The sequence below is a fragment of the Arachis ipaensis genome, chromosome B05, assembly GCF_000816755.2.
Source record: "Arachis ipaensis cultivar K30076 chromosome B05, Araip1.1, whole genome shotgun sequence".
NCBI classification, from domain to species: domain Eukaryota; kingdom Viridiplantae; phylum Streptophyta; class Magnoliopsida; order Fabales; family Fabaceae; genus Arachis; species Arachis ipaensis.
In genome coordinates, this window is record NC_029789.2 from 149,436,053 (window position 1) to 149,456,994 (window position 20,942).

The following is a 20,942-nucleotide window of genomic DNA, read 5'->3' on the forward strand; positions in this document are numbered from 1 at the left end:
AATCTTAATTTAAAAAAAAAAGAAGTCTTATATTACATCTCTAGAATAATGAACTATTTTAATATAGTTATTTTTTTTTCTTTTTAGACAATACAATCAAAGTTCAATACATGTAATCCTATAAAGCTACAAAGTATAACATCAATTATAAAATAAAGTCAAACAATTATTACATCAGAATATTATCCCAATTTTTGAAAACTAATATGCACCTTCTCCTACTATTTCAGTGTCTAGAGCATTTTCTAGTCACTTCCAATTTAGGCAACCAATATAGTAAAAGTCATCATGTGCCGATCAGCTTCAAGTTCATAAAGTAATTATGAATAAACTTATTTTCTAATACCATTTTACTTGAATGGTCTAGAGCTTTATATTTAGAATATAATTATTTGTTTATGGTTCAATAATCACTTTTGCTTTTACCATGCACTTGTAAAAATGCAAAACTTTTTTCCTGCAAACAAAAGAACAAACAAATGAGATAAGATGAAGTCCAATGAAATAAAGTAATATTTAACTCATTCATCAGATAAATGGATTCAAAATGAAAAAATACTAACGGATAAATAAATGTTATTATATAATTCAAATTGTGAGACTATTCTTATTACATCGGAGAATCACTTTTTTACTTTAGTACTTTAAAACTAAAAAATTCTAAAAATCACAGCATGTCACAAATTAAGCACACAAAAAAATAATAATGGAATAAAATAGAGGTACAAGTTCCAAAATGCAAACAAAAAACAAAGTGCTACTTGATACTTTCCTACAATTAGAAAATATAGGAACTGCAACCTAACTTCTTCACGCACTTCATCATAATAGACACAAGTTTATACCAGGAGACACCATCTTAAAGGTAAAATATTAACATCATCTTCGTTTTACTATCATCTAAATTTTGACAAAATTTACAAGCAACTTAGATCTCTTACTACAATTCACACCTTGTTTTTAAGATTTTTTTCAAACCTGTATTCTTAGAACATTTGTATTATAGATACTACCAAACATTATCGAAACTTTAAACGCCAGTTAAAATATTGCATGATAAATTTCATGTTCCGAATATAAGGGTGGATGTTTCATGAAATGCATTTATCATAAATGCTTACTATCTTATGCCATTGTTAACTAAAGAGAAACAATTTTAAACAGATCATCAATCTTCACTAGTCAGAAACATTTATTTATGGATACTAAAAAATTATTACAAAATCCATTGAAAGATTTCGCTTTTGCTACAATTGACTGCACAAGTATTGTCTATTTACATAGATCATTACATAAATAGAAATACTGAGTTATGTACTAGTTATACTTGCATCGAGTCTTAAATTTATTGTGGAATCCTACTAGAACAAAAGCATCCAAATTCACATAATTTTCATAGAAAAGACAATAAAATAAAAATAAAACCTTACAAGAGTAGTTCGCACGGCAGACGCGTGGGAGAAGGATTGAGATCGGAGTTAGTAATGAGAAAGAAGAACAAAGCGACAAAATATAAAAAGAGAAGGGAGAAGGAGGAATGCGAAATAGGATTGTCTCATCTAGAGGAAGGGTGGAGAATGAATGATAAACCCTAGCAGAGACAACTGATTCATCTCATTGAATTTTGATAAAGAGAAGGAGAATGTGTAAAAGAAGTAAGAAATAGAGAAGCAAATTTTAATTATTAGTTTTTTTAAAAACAAAAAAATGGAGTTCTATTTGTAAATATTTTTACGGTGGTTAGGGATACTTCTACATAAAAGTGAGAGTAACGAATCCGTGGCCAAATGTTACAATTTAGTTACAGTTTAATTACTCTGTTGATCTTTATAGTTTTGCAAAATTTTCAATTAGGTCCCTATACTTTTTTTTCTTTTAATTGGATCCTTGCACCACCTTTTTTCTCAATTAGGTTCCTCTTGGTAGTAATTGACATAATTTTATAGGAACTCAATTAAAAAAAACAATGCAGTGATCTAAATAAAAGAAAAAAAGTACAAAGGCCTAATTAAAAATTTCGTAAAACTATAAGGATCAACAAAATAATTAAACCATTAGTTAATAAGATTAACTGTACTAAAATGATTTTAGATTTTAAATTTTATTACTGATGATATAACACAAAAAAATTAAATATCACAAAAAAAATTTAGTTGTCCACTATATTTCCTTGTATGTTTGTACTCTCTATTGAGGGTTGCTTGATATTTACAAAAACCATAAGGAAAAATGTTTTTGAAAAAAATTGATGCAGAAGATTTTAGCCTTTTTTTTTAATGGGCCATGGAGTTAGAAGATTATATGCAGGAAAGTCATGCACCTTGTTTTTTCTCTAAAGAATGCCCATTTATTATTATTCGCTCTCAAAAGAAAGCCGATGTACCTAACTCATGTTTCCACTGTGGGCTTATTATACCCTGTTTGTTCTTTTAGTGGATACATATATAATTGCATAATTTACGATGAACACCGGATGCAGGACCAAAATAAAATAAACAAAAATAAAATTCATGTACACTAAATAAGACTTGTTCACATCTAATTTCCCTCTCAAACGCCCGTGCCCCTAATTTGGATTAAAAAGAAAAAGAAAAAGATGAGGACGAGAACATCCTAAAAATATTTACTATCACATGCAGAAAAGTTGCTGAGCTTAATGACCACAAGTCTGCAGGCTGCAGCATCAAACTTCAATACATCTACATGAAAAAAAATTGAAGGTTCTTCTTACAAGATATGGAATTATCTTAAAACAAAAATGTAAATTTACTAGCTGCATTTAGGAAAACTAACATGTGATTCTACAGTGGTTACATATATATAAAGATAAGATTATGATTTATGACTACCCTTCCTGTGTTAAGTGTTAACTCACGTAAATGCGGATTTTCAATCATATAAAATACGTACTATGTATTTTTTTGTAGGAACAATAATGAAAGCAAAAGTAAGGGGTCAGCATGGAACAAGATACTCATGATTCTCTTTAATATGTACTTGTGTTGTATGACTAAGGTTCAACCATATGTACAAAAAGTCACAGATATATATATATATATACACAATAGTAGATCAGAGACAAAGAACTCGCACAACATGTGAATGGTAATAAAATTAGATGGATTAATGCTATATGTGCTATCTTTGTATATATTTCCTTTTTATATTTTTATTTTTAATATTAAAAGTAATTAAAAAGAAGTGATTTTTTTTTTTTAAATATACTTTGAAGATATACTGTACAAAGAAGGTATATATATACAAAGAATAATACAAATACTATTTCTCAGTTAAATGGGCTTCAATCCGTGAAATAATTGATAATCACTTTTGAAACATGATTATGGATAAAAATGAAATCCAGAAAATTAAATAATAAAAGCAGGGAGAATAAAATTCCGAAACGTTAGACATACAAAAGAGAGTCAAACTAGCATATATTAGTCAGTCAAACATGGCACTAAAATGCATGTAAAAGGGAAAAAAAAAGCATGGTAGTGTTGAAACATGAAAATAATTATTATTAATATACTATTTTTGTAATTATTGATAGAGTCATGAAACCACTCATTCTAAAAATTTAAGATAATTTTGAGATTTACCAAAAATCGAACTCTTGATCTTTCGGATTTAGAGTTCTGATACTATGTCATGATACTACTCATCCCAAAAGCTTCAGCTGATGAGAAAAGATAACACTAATGATTATATCTCTAATATTGAATCGAACATCCTTAAACCTCTATTATACACATTGTACAAATATTATATTGAGTTCCTATACTTCCTCTGTCTATATAGCGATAGTGTCATAACTGCCCTTGTAAATTGTAATTGAATTACTATTGTAGACCTCAGTAATTACGTGACAGGACTCCAAAAATTTTAATATAAATTGATTGACTGGCATGCGCTTTAATCTACTATTCACATATATAGTAACTTATTACTTGTTAGCTAATAAAGAAAACGCGTTAACCTTTAAAGCTTTTATTATTTTACTTCGTAACCTCATCAGTCATCTAACCCCGTTTCTCACTCCTGGTTATAAAAGGAAATTTATGCCATTTTTGTCAAAATATATTTATATTAATACGGAAAATCTCGTAAAACAAAAATTTTAAAATTACCAAAACTTAAATACTTTGATTTTAGTCAAATGTTAATCCTATCAAAATATTTCACACATAAACAGATTGGGATGAATTTAATTGCCTTTCCCTTTCCCTATTTTAGGCATAAAAAAGTTGTCAACTACTCTTTGAATTTTGCGTGGCCAAATAGTCAAATGTTAAAATAGGGAAAATGATGAAACGTGAATTTTGTAATTGAATTGTCATTAATTTTTTCGCAACTGAATTAATAAAAGGGAGCGTAAAACGTCTTTTTGTAAAGATATTTACGTGTCGAATTATTATTAGACGTATTAATGAATTGGTTATTTTTGAATTTTTTAATAAATTAGAATAAAATCGATTTTTTTTATAACAATAACAGTAAGCCTATTTTTATTAGGGATTTAATTGTATTTTTAAATTTTTAGGGATTTAAATGTCCGAAAAACAAAAAGTCAGGAATATAATTGTCTTTTTATAAAAAAATTTAAAAATATTCGATTTAAATGGTATAATTCGATCGAATCAAATCGAGTCTAATAATTATAATGCTGACAATTGGATTTATTATTGTTGTTATAATAAACAGATTTTATTCTGGTTTATTTTTATTAACCGGTTCAATAATAATGTCCAATAATAACATGACATGTGTAAACGTCTTAAAAAAAAAAAGACATTTTTAGTGTCTTTATTAAAATGGTCTCCTTAATAAAAATTATTGTTAAGACCTGAAAAGGAGAATTGAATTACTGAAAAATCTTGAAAATTGAAACTTGTTCATAAATAGATATCAAATTTATTTAATCATAAATGTACACAAAAAAAGAGGATTACCAAGAAGAGGATAGAAGAACATGGTAATAAGGTGCATTATTAGTTGATAGCTGATAGAAGAACCGAAAAAAGACCAAAAACAAGCGATGAACATAACACAACTCTTGCAAGAACAGCGTTATCTACATTACAACAAGCACAATCCCTAATTAATCAATTAAAGCACCAAAGACAATCTAAAATTACAGTAAAAAGATTTTTGTTCTCTATGGCTTCCACCCCCAAAAAAGGAAAAACAAAAGGGAACCTTGAAAATTAAATGCTCCCTTCTGATCTTCACAAAAATATTGCAACCTAATGGAAACCGCCCATGGGAAGTGCAGCTTTAGCCGCTTCTGATTGCTTCGTAGACGGCAACATAAAAAATGCCATTATGCTACTCACGGCAGCCGCCACCGCACCTGCTACAAACGCCGGCAAATTACCACCTCCAAATAATTTGTCCCATGGTCCGCTGATTGCTGCCACTATCATCTGCATATATAGTACAATGGTACATTTTGTTAGCTAATTTAATTATTTCAAATAAAAAAATTAACTTTTATGAGTATTAAAAATATCTTGAAATAGACAACATATATGATACACTTGCTCCAATTATATCATAAATATATTCTGACCTGTGGAATTACAATTGCAAGATTGAGAACTCCCAGAGATAAACCTGAACATTTTTAACACAAAGGGTCAATTCTTTTTCTCTGCAATTTCCCATATGAATCAGGTGGTTTTGACTAAAAAATAATTGATTTCTAATTAATTTTATTTTATTTTAAAAAAGTGTAGTGTATGTCATCTTAGTATTTGTAGTGTGATACCTTGTCCTGCACCCGTTTCACTTGAGTAGATGGATGCTAGTGCAAATGGGATGCTAAATGTTATCTGAAATTCAAACAAAAATATCATTAATTAATATAGATTAAAGTAAGAAATGAAATAAAATAAATAATCGTTTTTAAGACAAGAATATATCCTAATAAATATGGCATGCAATTTGTATTATTCTCAATAATAAATTATAATTACCGCAAGCCAATGAGCTATAGCTCAAATGGCATAATCTCCCCCTACTCAATTAAGAGATTGCGAATTCGAGTCTCATATCTTTGGTAAAAAAAAACAATTTATAATTACCGCAAGGGGAATGCCAAGAATGGCAAAGAAGGACAAGGCTCCAGCCTGAACGGCGGTGGAGGGATGACCAATATAGCGCGGGTTAAGATGGCGCTCATGCATAGCTGCCTTACTGATATAAACAGTCATGGCCAAACCAGCGGCAAGGATTAAATTGACAATTCCCCAGAGATTCTTGGCACCACCAACCGCACGTCCAATGGGCTCCACACCCAAAGACATAACACCCAAAACCACTGAGTTTATCAAAAGACCCAAAGCACCCTTCTGGACACCCTCTTTATACGCTTGATCCCCAACTTCCCCACCGTACACCTCTTTACCCATCCAATCAGTATTGTACAGAAAGTATGAGAACCACGCCGACCAGTTTATTGCCGTAACTGCCATCAATAATAACATTGGCTTCTTCAGCCCCTTCAGTGCCCCTAACATTTCTCCGAAGCATGCAACCACTGCGGACCTCTCATCTTCCTCTTCTCCCACGCGTGATTTCTCACGTAATACGGGCTTGTCCTGCACGTAGAACAGAGCCACACCGGTTAACACCAGTAGCAAGAGGATTGAGAAGAAGAAGCAGCTTTTCAAGTCTGCGCAGAACACATCACACGCTTTTGTTTGCGTGAATGGGAACACTTTGTGGAGGCTGTTAATGGAACCCGCGCCGTAACCCAATACGCTTCCTACTGCCATAAAGAATGAAAAAAACGCATTTGCCAATCTCGTTTTCCGTTCGTCTCCCGCGGCAAGGTCACCAAGAAACGCTCGACAGGGGCCTTGGAGCATGTTGTTCGCCACGTCCAAGATCCAGAATCCGATCACAAAAATGGCTACGGCGCGTGGACGGGTTTTCTTGGTCAGGTTGTCCCCAAAGGCGTGGCCGATGTCGGCGGCAAAGCCAATGAGAAAAACAGCTATGGCAACGGCAGCGGCGCCTGCAAGGATAAAAGGTCTACGGCGGCCGAGTTTGGATGTACATCTGTCACTACAATAACCGACTATGGGCTGGACAATCATGCCAGAAATGGGGCCACAAAGCCAGATGAAAGAAGACCATTGGTGAGGTACTCCAAGAAGCTGGCTATAAGGTGTTAAGAGGGAAAGCTGTAGAGCCCAGCCAAACTGGATTCCAGCGGCGATGGAGGCCACCGCCACCAGCTTCCAGATTGGACTTGGCTGTTCTCGTGACCCCGATTCCAGTTGAAGGGAGTTATGGGTGTCACCATTCTTAATAGTGCTCTTGTTTGAGGAGCTCATGGCGAGAAATGTAAAACAGTAAAAGAAAAAGAAAGAAAGGAGAATGATGTGTGCAGTATTTGAATGGAGAGAGAGCAGGGTCAGTGTTGGTGAATTTATAAGCGGATGAGGGGTTATGTTATGTTGCATGGAAACGTCACAGGGTGGTGAAGGAAAACAAAAAAGGAAAATAAAAAGAAAAGTAAAATTGAATTCCAATTAAAGTCGTCCTTATCCACTTATTCAAAGCTGAGTAATCCTCTTCATAAACTTTTTGCCAATTGTCTACTGCCGCTCCTCCATTATTTTCACACTACACTCTCCACTGTAAATTTTATCCCATCTTTTAATTACGAGGAATGTCAGGACTAGTAATTTTTGTGATTTGTAACTATTAAATAGTCATCAATAATGATTTTAATGGTGTAAGATTGGTGGGAGATTTTATCTAATAACTCACTTTTTTTTGTTGGTTATATACTGGTCAGAATTTAACAAAGTTGCTTTGCCCTAGACTTTTTCTTTAATTAATAACGTAGCTACACATCTCTATACCATATTTGGTTCAAAATATTTTTATCAACTTGTTTTTGTAAGCGTGTAAATCTATATCAACTATGCCCCCTTCTTTATTATTCTCGCATATCCAAAATAAATGGTCAACTATCATTATTAGGGGTGGCAATATGTATCCTATCCGTGGATACCCAATCCGATCCCACCCGATCGGGTAGGGTTGCCAACCCGATCCGCAGTGGGTAGGGTAGGGTGCGGGTAGGGTTCTCGTGCGGGTCGGATAGGGTGTAGGTTGAACCTCAACCCTACCCGACCAACCCGCACTCTATATATCTTTATGTTATATACTTATATAAAAATATGTTTTAAGTGGATGTTGAATTAAAGACCTCTCAATAAATACAAAAGATCCTTAACCACTAAAAGAAAATCATTAATTGATAATTTAATTTTTTTTACATAAAAATCAGTTCTATTTTAAATTATCATCAAGTTATATAATAATGTTGTATATTTTTTGTAACCCGCGGGTCGGATCGGGTATCCGCGGGTTAAGAGTGGATAGGGTTAGGGTTGGGATATTTTCAACCCGCGGGTAGGGTTAGGGTTGGATCCAAACCCTACCTACCCCCATCCATTGCCACCCCTAATCATTATACACATATATTTGAAAGGGCTATGCTAAACATCTAAATATTTTTTCATCCAAGTTTTATTTAAGTAGGTCCAACATCAACAAAAATCACTCTCATTAAAAAAGCGTGCGCTTTATCTTCTTCTCCTCCTCCGTAATGCTTCTTCTTCTTTTAAATAATACACGCATATGTCATCTTCTTTTTCTTTTAAATTCACTTATACCTCCCCTTCTTCCTCCTCCTCCTCCTTCTTCTTCTTCTTCGCACACACAGATTCTTCTTCTACTTCTCCCCCTCCTCCTTTTCTTCTTCTTCTTCTTCTTCTTCTTCTTCTCCTCTTTCGTTATCGTCATTACCAACAATACCAACATTTTGCTAATGAATTATTTTTTCAATCGAATTAAATGGAATGCAATTGCTAAATTGAATTAAATTGAATTGAATGGACGCATGTGTTCTGGATCTAAATTGAATTGAATTGAATTGATAATCTATCTCTAAATTGTAGACAGAGGTGTTTCGAATTTGATTTTATATAATGGATTATGTTTCGTTCATTCAATACTATATAATTGTTTCACCATGAGTACGTGTTCTGTTCATTATGCAGAAAGCTGTTTGAAATTGATTTTATATAATAGATTATGTTTTGCCCAGTTAGTACTATACAATTGTTTCACCATGAGTATGTGTGTTTGAATTTGATTTTATATAATGGATTATGTTTCGTTCAGTCAGTACTATACAATTGTTTCACCATGAGTACATGTTTCGGTTCATTATGTAGAAAGCTGTTCAAATTTGAATTTATATAATGGATAATGTTCTATTCATTTACTATTATACAATTGTTTCACCATAGTAACATGTTTGGTTCATTTCTGTTATGCACAATTCAAAACTCTTCCTCCTCACGTTCTACTGCTTCTTCACCAAGGAGAGAAAGAGGAAAAAACAAAAAAATACAGCAGCAACAACAACAAAAGAATGACGATAAGGAAAAAATACGTGAAGAAAAAAGGAACGCGAAAAAGAAGGAGGAGAATGAGGAGGAAGAGGAACGCAAAGAAGAAAGCAAAGAAGAAGACGTTCCATGCGTAAGCGCGTGACCTAAAATTACTCGGATGAACTTGGATGTCAAAATTATTTGGATGTAGAGAATATCTCTATTTGAAAAGTGCTTTAAAATACCTTAATTTTTGAATAAATTTAATTGAGTGTTTACAAATCATTCTTATCAGTAATTATTCAACTTATAATTTGGTAAGTTATATACTGATATACCTATTATTGATCAGCTACACGCCATAATTCGAATTCAAATATTACAAATCAACGATTAATATTGATATTACACAAACCATTCTTAACGTCTTTATTTTTTATTATTAGCGTGATCATAACCGATAATAACTAGTGATATGCTACACATATAAAAAAAGTCAGCCTAAGGAAAAAGAAAAAGACAGTCATATGATATTATTTTTTTTCCAAAAAAGTTCATTAATTATATATTAACTTAAGCGTCAAAATATTTTTACAGTTATCCACCTTTTTTTTATTTTTGACAATCGAAATATAACTTATTCTGCGTAAAGTACTACAAAAAAAACACTCATTCAGGTACACTTGAAAAGTGTAGTCAAAAGTAAAAAAAAAAAAATGATGCCTTAAGCTAAGGTTACGCTTTTTGGGCTACGGAGACGCTTTAGTGGGGGATACCTATTCAGCCGTTGCCTATTCTCAAAGGCTACGCTTTTCTGCATTAAGGGCTACGTTTTTGGTGTTTGGGAATAGGGTGCGTTTTTCAAGTGATGCTATCCAGAACTAAAAGCTACGCTTTTTAGCTTCCATTTTTATTAGAATAGGCTACGCTTTTCAACGCTACTACATCACCTGTAAAGCGTAACCACATTGTTGTATACCATGGCTACTATTTATAAGTGTAGCCTTAGGTCCCTCATTTTTTTTTTGTATTCTATAGCTACTGTATATAAGTGTAGCCTTAGGTCTCTTATTGTTTTTTTTAATATATATATATATATATATTCTAACTATTTGAAAAAAAAAAAGACACTTTGGGATTGCTGAAGAACAAAAAATATCTTGAAACAAAATATATTTATAATGAACCAAAAGTATTAGAATGAACATAATTTTGAATATTCATACACCTCACACTAAATTAAACATACCTATATCAAAATATACATGAGACCACTTAGAGTTTACTACTACCACTACAACATTTTCAGGTTGAGGTAACATTTAAAAAGTGTTGTCTAAAGGCTGATAAAAGGTTGCTTTTGATCTATGGCAACACTTTTGGACCTAAGGCAACATTTTTAGGCGGCGTTGCATATGCAGCCGTTGCCTTAGATCAAGGCAACACTTTTTTGTTTCAAACGCAACGCTTTTAAAAGCAACACTTGGTAAATGTTGCCTTTGGTTGAAAAACAACAACACTTCAAAGGTGTGTTTGAGACAACACTTTTGCAGTGTTGTCTTTTCTTATATTTTGACCACTACTAAAAAATATTGCCTATTTACAATAAAATTCAACGCTTTTATGTGTTGCTTCTAAGTTTGAATTTGCAATACTTTAAAGTGTTGCTTATTAGTTTTGAATATGCAACCTTTTAAAGTATTGCCTTTTCTTTTGAATATGCAACCTATACGAGTGTTGCCTTTTCTTTTGGATATGCAACCTATACAAGTGTTGCTTTTTCTTTTGAATATGCAACCATACAAATGTTGTTTAATATTCAAAATATGCAACTAATAAAAGGGTTGCCTTTTTGATAAAAATAAAAATTACTTTTGTAGTCAATCTACTTGCATATTTTATATCTATGCTTGACTTGTTCCATATGCTAAATCTGCAAATAATATATATAAAAAAAATAAGCAACTTATCATTAAAACTGAAAAATTATAATAATAGAAATTTCTTGATGATATTAAATTGAGTTAGCTTCATATGTGCATTACATTGGTTAAAAGGTAGCTGCTCATGAATCATGATGCAGAGACAGTAACATCCCTAACCAACTAACACGCTAAGACTCTAACTAACTAAACAGTTATACACTAAGTCCTTGCACAACTTCTTTCTTCTTGTCTTCTATCTTTTTTCTTCTCTTAATATTTTTGCTAGAAAATTACTTCTAGTTTATAACATAAATCATTTAAAAGTATTAAAAGTTGAAACTTACATAGAGATCAGGCAAGTGTAAAAAATAGATTATTATCCTACTAAGCCGAAGATCGAATCTGAATCTAATTCAATTCAATATATTTGATAAATTCATTTTAAGTTTTTGAGCTAAAAATAGTTGGATCTGAATAATTTTTCAAAATTGTGTTAATAAACCATGAACAATTTCTGCCAGGATATAAATGAATTAATACCTGTGTTATAATTATCATTGTCACTGTGGTCAACCTGAGATTATAGCACACCATTGTCAGACCAGTAGAATAAATATGCAAGATCACATGAATGTTAAGTACCAGATCTATGTCTCAATAATCATATGATTTACTAAAAGCAGGAAAGGAAAAAAAAAACATAAAAGCAAAAACATGTGGTCTTGATTGAAGAGATTGACGAAGATTCCTATTATCATCTGAAAGTCTAGATATTTCATTATCCTTCTCCTCAATCATTTTATCAGCAATATCATGAAATGAAGCATGTTCAACCTATGAAGGGGAAAAATAAAGAAGGGGAAAAAACAATCAGAGGAACTAAAGTCCATCAGGCACATGTTTAAGAACTTTAATATCACCTTCAATTTTTTATATTGCAGTTTGAACTCTTGCAACTCCTTTTTCATATCTTGTGCAACAGTTGCTTCGTTTTCAGCCTTCATTGAGTCACATTTGACTGCAAAGTTAAGTTGAGGTTAAACCTTCTAAAATCAAATTCATACAAGTATAAGCTACAATTTCATCAGGCAGCCAAGGTTTGTTACTTCGCCACGTTTCTTCTACATTTTTAAGGCTTAGTCCCCATTCTTCTTTCTCCTTAAGGTGCTGAGCATTAGCTGAGTCAAGCTTTGTTTCTAAGTTCCTTACTAGTTGCTTGGAATTTTCAAGGGCCGTCTCTCTGAAATTTATAAATAAGTTGTTGAGATTGCTCTAAATTAAACAGCGAAAAATAGTCTATCCTCTAGTTGTAGATAAATCATAGCACAAATCAATGAGTCTACTCTACTCGATCTACGGAGGAGGGTTGATTGATTCAGGCTTTGGGAAATTGAAAGACTTTGGAATTAGGATGCTCTCACAAATCATAGCACAATTGTATTTTAAACAGTTACTTTAATAGAGATGCTCTCACAAAACTCGCACTCTGTTTTCTGCTTCAATTCAGGCAACACACTCTAAAGGAACTTAATCACAACGAAACTACTTATTTGTACTTGGAGAAAAACAAAAAGTAGAAAAAAGAGTAACCAATGACTGAGACAATATAACAAGATGCATATCAGAATTTGCAAAACTTTGGACTACTCTAGCAAAGTCACTTCATCTGCAAGGACAATCAATTAACAAGATGCATCAAAATCATTGTTGAAGAGATTTCTAGTCACCAAAATAAGATTTTAGATTCATACTAAAATATAATTCATATTATATACTAACCAGATAGGTCTAAGACAGTCTCTAGACTGTGATTCATGGATTGCACAGAAAACATATCCACTAGTCCTTCAAGTTCCCTTCCCAAGTTGAATTCAGCATCTTCTAGAATTAGCTTTCCTGATTCCACCTATATTCTATGAATCTTTAGAAAGTTTTTCCAAACAAGTGCATATTTTTTTCAAGGAACTTATAATTGAATGTTCTTGAGCAAAATAATTAAATATGTCACCTTGCTGAGATCCAGGATGTTATTAAGAAGCCGGAACAGCACCGTCAAGCATTTTCTTATATGAGTAACCGTTGCACACTGTTCGTTGGTTAGACAGTCGTCAGACATAAGAATGTCAAGTAGCCCAATTATTGCAGCCATATGTGTCCTCAATTCATGGCTGCAATGCACCAAAAAGAAGGATCCTAATTACATGTTTGATAAAACAAAAGTAGATACCAAAATTTAGACACAAGTTAAGAAATTGGCTATTGCTTGATGCCTCTGCCTTTCTTCCAGCATCAATTTTCATTCTTTTATAATGTTTCTAAATGTATATGGCAATGTCGTCTCTTACATGAAAATCAGACCAGACAAGTAAGTGCTTTTGTTTGCGGAGGAGATGGACAGAGTCGGTCATTGGCTTCAGAGTTCGATTGCTGCTATAGTCCAACACAAAATTTCAATAACCATAACAACGTGCACAATCTTTCATATTTTGACACAATGTGAAAAAAATACATAAATAAATGAAATAAGAATACATTTTGATTCAACTAACAAAAAAGGTTTTCATCAGCTTAGTAAAATGCCATAAATGAATGTGCATTGTGAAGAACAGAGGGAAATCGATTCTCCCATAAAAATTAATTCATGTGAATTAGTTATATATAATTAGTGCACTATCAATATTTCCAAACTTTTTATTGATAAATAAACTGAACATGACTCAAACCACTGATTGTGTAGAGGAGTAAGACAATGTTCCTAAAAATAAACAGAACAGAGCAAGTACAGCACCTTGTAATCTTTTTTTTTCATCATTCATCTTTTTTTGAAGCTCACCATTAGTAACACTTCTTTGATAATCTTCAGAGGAAAACACAGAGACATAAGATGCCTGTGTTCAAAGATTGGCAACTAAGCACTCCCAAACACAAAACAGAACAACAAAATACAAACCTAAGAATGCAATACTATTTTATAAAAATTATGAAACAATTAAACTATAATCACATTGCTAAATTGTGATTACTCAAAAAAGAAACAACAATTTAAATCAAACCTAAGAGGTATTTGAAGGTGAGCGACAAATCGGTAAAGTCTTTGTCCTTCGACATGATCGAACTCGAAACTACAAAAACAATGAAAAGAAGAAAAGGATTATATGAGCTTCTTCAATCGATTAAACTGAAAGAGATGTGCGTGGAGAGAGAGAGAGATGTATACTGGAACTATTGTTATTAATTCAACAATTCAATTATATTAATCAAGTAGTATGTAAAATCAATCTACAAGCCTTCAACGACGACGATGGGGGAAGAGACGTTGAGGACCGAGGCTGAGGCGAGAGGCTTGAGTGAAAGAGGTGAACGGCGGAGAGTTGTCGATTTGCCTGAGAGGATAGAGCACGGCACCACGGCAGAGCAGAGCAAAGGTTTCAGAACGCGGAGCAGAGCACAGGTTTCAGAACGGCGCGAGCAGAAAAACACGACGGAGCAGAGCAGAATAAGGCGTGAGCTCGAGCAATGAGAAACACGACGGCGGCGAGCAGAGAAGAGGGATTACAGTAGTGGCAGATCTGGCAGCGCAAGGTAGAAACAACAACAACAGCGCAAGGCAGAGACGGTGAGAAAGTGGCGGTGGCAACTTCTCTTTCCGTCGTCTTCTTCTCCTTCTTTCTCTTCTTCCTCCTTTGATGGCAGTTCTCCCTTTCTTTTCTTCTCTTCATCACTCTCTGTCTCTCTCCCCTCACCGTGTATTTTTTTCTTCTGTCTTCTCTTTTTCCCGTGCAATGGAGAACCCTAATCCTCTTCTTGTGGTGTTCTCTGATCTTCTAATCGTAATTCACTTTGTGTTTTATTGTTTTTTGTTATTAAGTTGAATTTGTTTTATTTAAAATTGATAGAAAATGATAATCAAAGTTAAAATATGTATTAAAGATAAAATTTATTTTTTAGAAGAGGCATTTAGACAACACTTACAAAATAAAGTTTAAAATAAATTTAAAGACAACTCTTATAAAAAGTAAGATATTAACTTTATAATAGTTGCTTCTGTATATTTGATGGGGCAACACTTAATAAGTGTTTTCTAATTTATCAAAAACATCACTTATAGTGTGTTGATTTAAAATATGTTATTATAGTTCATTTTTTTTGTCACTAGTATAAAGTGTTGTCTATATATATTTTAGACAATATTTTAAAGTGTTGTTTTAAACATATGTTGCAATAGACAAAAAATGTTGTAGTGTACTAAACTACGAAAAACTAAAATATTATATCCTACATAAGTATCTTCTAATAAAACTCATTAATCAATCATCTTTCAATTTCCAACACTCCATCTTTGCCAATAAACCATCATATGATAAACATCTTAATTTTCATTAACATCTTTAAAATTATCCTGTATAATTATATAAAAAATATTAGGCAAACTAAACATGGCAGTGGCTGCATGCTACAGTTGCTATTTTTATCAAATTGGCAATGTAATCTAACCGTTTTAAAAAATGTTTAACTATTCAAATGGGATTTAAAAAACATGTAACAATTCATGCATTGCAATAATGATGTGCAATTTGATCTAAAATCACAGAAATTAACAGCCTCATGAGTTTTAAACTTTTAATCATCATCAGATATTGTTCTTACGAACATCACCAAGCAGATGCAGGTTCTTGATAAAAGGCATCAGGACTTTTAAAAAATTATTTTACCAACATTTAATTGTATATAAAATACAGTTAAGAATATTCATTAAATATATGAGGATAAAGGACATCCCAAGTAGAGATCCTAGATCAAATTCTATGACAATTATACTACACCAGTTGAAATTTAGCATATCCGCTTCCTATAAAATATCTTATTCTGATATTCATTACCTTAATACCTTTTAATATGGATATTACTACTCTTCTACATCTTATATCCTAAATGCATCTCATGAGGGAAACATATCATACAAACAATAAGAATCCATGACAGTACCTACTACACTTATAAAACATAATCAGAGAACCAATTGCTGGAGAAATAGTTGTCCATGCCCAAAATAACAATAGTAATCTTTTTAATAAGGTCAGGAGCTTCCACAAATGAGATTTTTCAACAAGCCATCTTCATAGAAAAACAAGTAATATATTTGTGCATTAATGCAATATAAATGGAACTAGTTATTTTGTAAGTTCAAAATGTAATATATGAGCATTTGAAAAATTACCTTGTGTGCCACAAGATGTGGTGGAACATTCTCCTTTTGCAATTGTTCCAGAGTTTGCAAGAAGATGATTAATTATAAGCCTCAAATTAACCCAAACAAATGCATGCAAACATAGAGTATGTCAGTGACATGATTGACACTAAATATCTGCTGTTGAATTCTGTTTTATAGAGGGGTGGACTAAGATAATAAGTGAGAGATTATGAATGTACCTTCTCATAGGCAAGGGCATCTGGATGTGCAAAAAAAAAATTGACATTAGCTCATCATGATTGCTCCCTGCTACCTCACCTGCACGAAGCAAATCAATTATAAATTGTGGTTAGACCACAAGATCGTAACTAAAAAATAGAGTTTAAATTCTATGCACCATTCAACATAAAACACTTTTACATTAAAATCTAATCTGGTGCTACCACGTAAATATCTAGTTAACATATATAGTTGTAACACTTTCATGAAAATTTTTATGAGTTTTTGTCCTCATCAACCATAATAATCAATTAAAACTACATATTAGTGTTCAAAAAAACACAAACTAACATTCAAATACAAATTATAGCAAAATATCTCTATCTATGTTGTTTGTTCCTAGTTTACCAAAATCAATCTCACCAGCTTCAAATGGTAGAGGTACCCCATCAATCAAAACTCCCTTTCCATTACTTTCCATGTTGACCTAATTTCAAACAAGCAGGAAAATATAAGAACAGAGAAAATAACAATAAAGTGCCTGAGGCTTTAAATCACAAGGCTATAACAAACAAACCTGTTGAATGTGTGGGGGAAGCTTCTCCAAGGCTTGAGAATAAATATGCATTGTGTGCCGAGTAGCTATGTAGTGTTCATACAAACTCAAGCAATATGTGGACTAATAAGAGGAAACAAAATCAGACACTCAGAAAAATCTTAATAGATTCACAGCTACAAGAACCCACTTTTAAAAAAATAAAATTAAAAGAAAAAAATTTGCAAACAAAGTTTAATAATATTATCCCACTAGGTGTAGATAGCTTACAAAGATTAGACAATACACAAAACAACAAAGACAATAACAATAACTAGAGTTAGATACATGAAACAACCGATGCTATTGTGCCCTGTCATAAGTCATCTTTGTGTTTATCCCATTCATTTTCAAATATCTTCTAATAATTTATGCTAAAGTTTTCTTTGTTCTTCCTCTCCTCTAAAATACACCATTTATAACTAACTCAAGCAATCTCCCCTAACCTCTCTGAAGCTCAGGAAGCTGTAAGACAATTAACAGACGGAAAAGAATCAAGAAATGTAACAGCAATGTAAGTAGTACATCAAAAAACAATAGAAATCAACAATTTTAGGAAATCAGAGTAGTCTATAAACCAACAACCCCTTAACACAGCAGCCACAGTACCTGAAAACCTGAAAATAATTGGGAAATATTAAAACCAAAAACAAATTTAAAATAAAATATGATGCTTCTTAATTAAAAACAAATAATTGCAGAACCTCCCCTAATCAGAACAATAATCAAAACCCCTAATCAAAAGTTCCAATCATCAAAATCCCTAATCAGAATAATAATTATTTACCTGAGCTTGAGCAGAGGTCAAAGAAGAGAAGAAGAAGAAGACTAGCGGCAGAGAAGAAGAGGACGACCGGGGACAACACCGTCGTGACCAAGACAGGAAAACCAATCGTCGTCGTTGAGGATCAAAGAAGCGTCGTCGCACTTCGCGTTCGTTGTCGCTGAGAGTCGTCAACTCGTCATCATCGAGAGGCGAGAAGTAGTGCAGCACCTGAAGGATTACATATGTTCATAACACGCAACGGAAGAAAAGAAAGTAATCCTAAAGATCTATTTTGTGCTTAAATTTTATTTCAATAATTTAATATATAGATCAGATCTAAATACCTGTGTACGCTAGTAAAAATCATTTTCTCCTTCGATTGTACGAAGGCGCTATGTGTATCCACACCGAGACCAACCTTTGCTGTCAACTCCTTGACCAATGGATATCTGATCTAAATTGAGAAATCTCTTGCAACTCTTTGCACACCATAAAATTCTTCTCCAAGAATTAGGCTCACATACGTTTATGTTTGTAGAGGTAAAAGAATAAAACTCTTGTTATTCTCTCCTCCGTCACCTTCCTCTACTCTTGGCATACATATATATAGTATGAGATTTGTTACTGATTTTAAATTTGAATCTCAATTCAAATTTAAATCATATCTTAAAATTCCAAATCTGAATCCTTCAAATTTAGGAATCATATCATAACTCAATTTGAAACATAATCAGTTAGGATCTCATTCAAATTTAGAAATAGAATAACTAATTCTTCTCAAATCTCATTTAATATTCTCAATTATCATATTATTATTATATCCTTGGTACTAGCAAAGAATATAATAATATTCCATTTGAATTAATATAATTATCTATTTGATTAAATCAAAATAATAATTAAATAATTTTATAGCAAAGATTAGAATACTTGTTAGTGTGTGACTCCATAGGTTCAATACTAAGCGGGTAGTAAATTAGTCATACTAAATTTACTAATCAAGGTTAGCGTCTAGCAATACTCCTCAACGATCCGATAGTATGAAGTAATATATTTTTACTAAGAACCTTAGAAGAATAAAGTATAATTCCTTCCATCTTTCCGACTCTTGGTTAACCCTTAGAGTATGGTTTAATTGTCAAACTTTAACTTGTTACCATTATTATAATGAACTGTGAGTGACTTAAGAAACTCATTTCTTCATTCATTCAATCCCCTTGGCCAAGGTTTTATTCATCTCAGTCATTATAATCATAGAGCTCAAACTCTTTACCGAGAGTTGACGGATTCCTTATTAACTAATCATTAATTCTACAAGTATTTAAATTATACCCAATATCCATTCAACTAGCACCCTAAGGTTTTAGGTGTCCGGAATCAAAGTATAATAAATACATTGTTAATTACTATGACAGTCGCAGGTCAAAGGAAACTCTTACTATGTTCATCTTGAGAATATCCTATTGACAAACATGCGGTAATTATAACCATTAGGAATTCTCAAAGTGAGTCAGTTCAATGGTCATATCTCTATATACATCATCTATATATATAATTTAATAAATGAGATCTATTAATCTTTATCCAATGAAGACCATTATATATATATTGATCTTTCTGGATTATTAATGTCCTTTTTAATAATCCTATGACCAAGAACAATTTAGATTAAATTATAAAAGATTTATCTCTCAATATTATGATCACTATCACAATGATAAATCCCTAAATTTAATCATGGACCTTATTATATTAACATTTTAATATAATAACAATAACAAATTATTTGACACATGATTGATTGAATTGTGGTCATACTCCTTATTCCCAACAGCACCGTCGTGACTCTAAGGCTGGTGAGTGGTGACGGAAGCCGTGACGGTAGCTGGTGAGAGACAAAGAGAGGGTTGAGAGGAAAAGGGTGATATGGCAGATGGTGAGAGGCAGAGAGAGGGCTGAGAGAGGAAAGGTGGCGACACCGTTCGTGAGCCATGAGGGGGACCGAGGGTGCATGATTGCGTCTTGTGGTGCTTAGAGAAGAGGGCTGTTTGCAGACCCTAGAGTGTATGGTAGTATGTGATTTGGTAAAAAGGAAACAAAAAATTACTAAGTGTTTGTATATTTGGCTCTAGATACATTAGGCATCACTTTTAAAGCGCACCCAAAACATAACAAATAGGTTACTTCTTAAAAGCGCTTCCTTTGGTATGAAAAGTGTACCTATAAATATCAATATAAGGCTACACTTTTTAAATGATGTCACAATTGTGTTTCCTATTCCCTTATAAAAAGGGAACACAGAAAAAAGTGTAGCCTATTCTATGAATAGGCTACGCTTTTCAAATGTAGCTTAAAAAAGTGTGGCTGAATAAGTGTTTTTCTTGTAGTGAAAACCAAGAATTGATAGTTTAAAGACGAGCTATATCAAAATTAAGTAAACAAAGACTCATACTAAAATAAAAAAGATTACTAAAAACTCCATTTGTTATTAAATTATTGTCAATAATTTAATAGTGGATTATATTTGGTGTTAAAAAAAAACCTTAGATGATAAATCGGAATTCTAAATTTAATACTAGTTTCTATATGACAGATCTATCACTTAAAAAGTATATTAGTAAATAGAATTTCTATCCTATTCTTGTGGATTAGTATCTTTCCTTTGCAAAGTATTGTTATGAATAATATTCAAGTTTCATCAGTAGATAATATTTTTAACATTTTTATTTTAGTTCCAATATTTTTAACTAATTGTTCTAGAAAAAGAGAAAAATATAAAATAAAGTTCGAAGAATAATCTTTAAGATTGACGGGCTTATAGTTTTTT

The 20,942-nt window shown here is 32.4% G+C and overlaps 2 protein-coding genes and 1 long non-coding RNA gene across 9 annotated transcripts in view; all 3 read right to left on the bottom strand.

The window, feature by feature from the left end:
- LOC107645033 (sucrose transport protein SUC8-like) overlaps positions 1 to 7,446 on the bottom strand; it is a 12,634-nt gene extending 5,188 nt beyond the window's left edge. Inside the window, exons 1-4 of one of the 4 annotated variants that reach the window (XM_016349041.2) lie at positions 6,087 to 7,439; positions 5,771 to 5,834; positions 5,573 to 5,616; positions 4,964 to 5,426 (exon numbers count right to left, since the gene is read on the bottom strand). In XM_016349041.2, coding sequence (XP_016204527.1) covers positions 5,247 to 5,426; positions 5,573 to 5,616; positions 5,771 to 5,834; positions 6,087 to 7,343 — 1,545 coding nt within the window. In that variant the 5' untranslated portion in view covers positions 7,344 to 7,439 and the 3' untranslated portion in view covers positions 4,964 to 5,246. Of the gene's footprint in view, positions 1 to 4,963; positions 5,427 to 5,572; positions 5,617 to 5,709; positions 5,749 to 5,770; positions 5,835 to 6,086 lie in introns of those variants that run through there. The other 3 variants (XM_021103410.1, XM_021103411.1, XM_021103409.1) reach the window with 3 other exon arrangements.
- On the bottom strand, positions 11,880 to 15,156 carry LOC107641587. Of its 4 annotated transcripts, none has more exons than XR_002347694.1 (10): positions 14,562 to 15,156; positions 14,398 to 14,466; positions 14,133 to 14,201; positions 13,690 to 13,771; positions 13,353 to 13,512; positions 13,124 to 13,250; positions 12,451 to 12,584; positions 12,265 to 12,362; positions 12,059 to 12,178; positions 11,880 to 11,918 (listed from the first exon to the last, which is right to left on the bottom strand). It is a non-coding gene; the product is annotated as an uncharacterized LOC107641587 (long non-coding RNA). The 4 variants fall into 4 exon arrangements; XR_002347692.1 differs by having other exon boundaries at positions 14,133 to 14,232; XR_002347693.1 differs by having other exon boundaries at positions 14,398 to 15,154.
- Positions 16,284 to 20,207, bottom strand: LOC110272178. Its single transcript, XM_021124094.1, has 6 exons — positions 19,953 to 20,207; positions 18,137 to 18,343; positions 17,332 to 17,433; positions 17,178 to 17,241; positions 16,775 to 16,853; positions 16,284 to 16,338 (listed from the first exon to the last, which is right to left on the bottom strand). The coding sequence occupies exons 1-6, from the start codon at positions 20,106 to 20,108 to the stop codon at positions 16,284 to 16,286; spliced, it is 663 nt and encodes a 220-aa protein (XP_020979753.1). The 5' UTR covers positions 20,109 to 20,207.

What these genes read in the sequence shown, in the direction of transcription:
- LOC110272178 (XM_021124094.1), bottom strand. Translation starts at nt 20,108, where the DNA reads ATGGCTCACGAACGGTGTCGCCACCTTTCCTCTCTCAGCCCTCTCTCT. An exon ending in TTCCCCCACACATTCAACAG is followed by an intron (nt 17,242 to 17,331) that starts GTTTGTTTGTTA and finishes GTTTGAAATTAG; the next exon opens with GTCAACATGGAAAGTAATGG. An exon ending in ATGCCCTTGCCTATGAGAAG is followed by an intron (nt 16,339 to 16,774) that starts GTACATTCATAA and finishes ATGTTTTATAAG; the next exon opens with TGTAGTAGGTACTGTCATGG.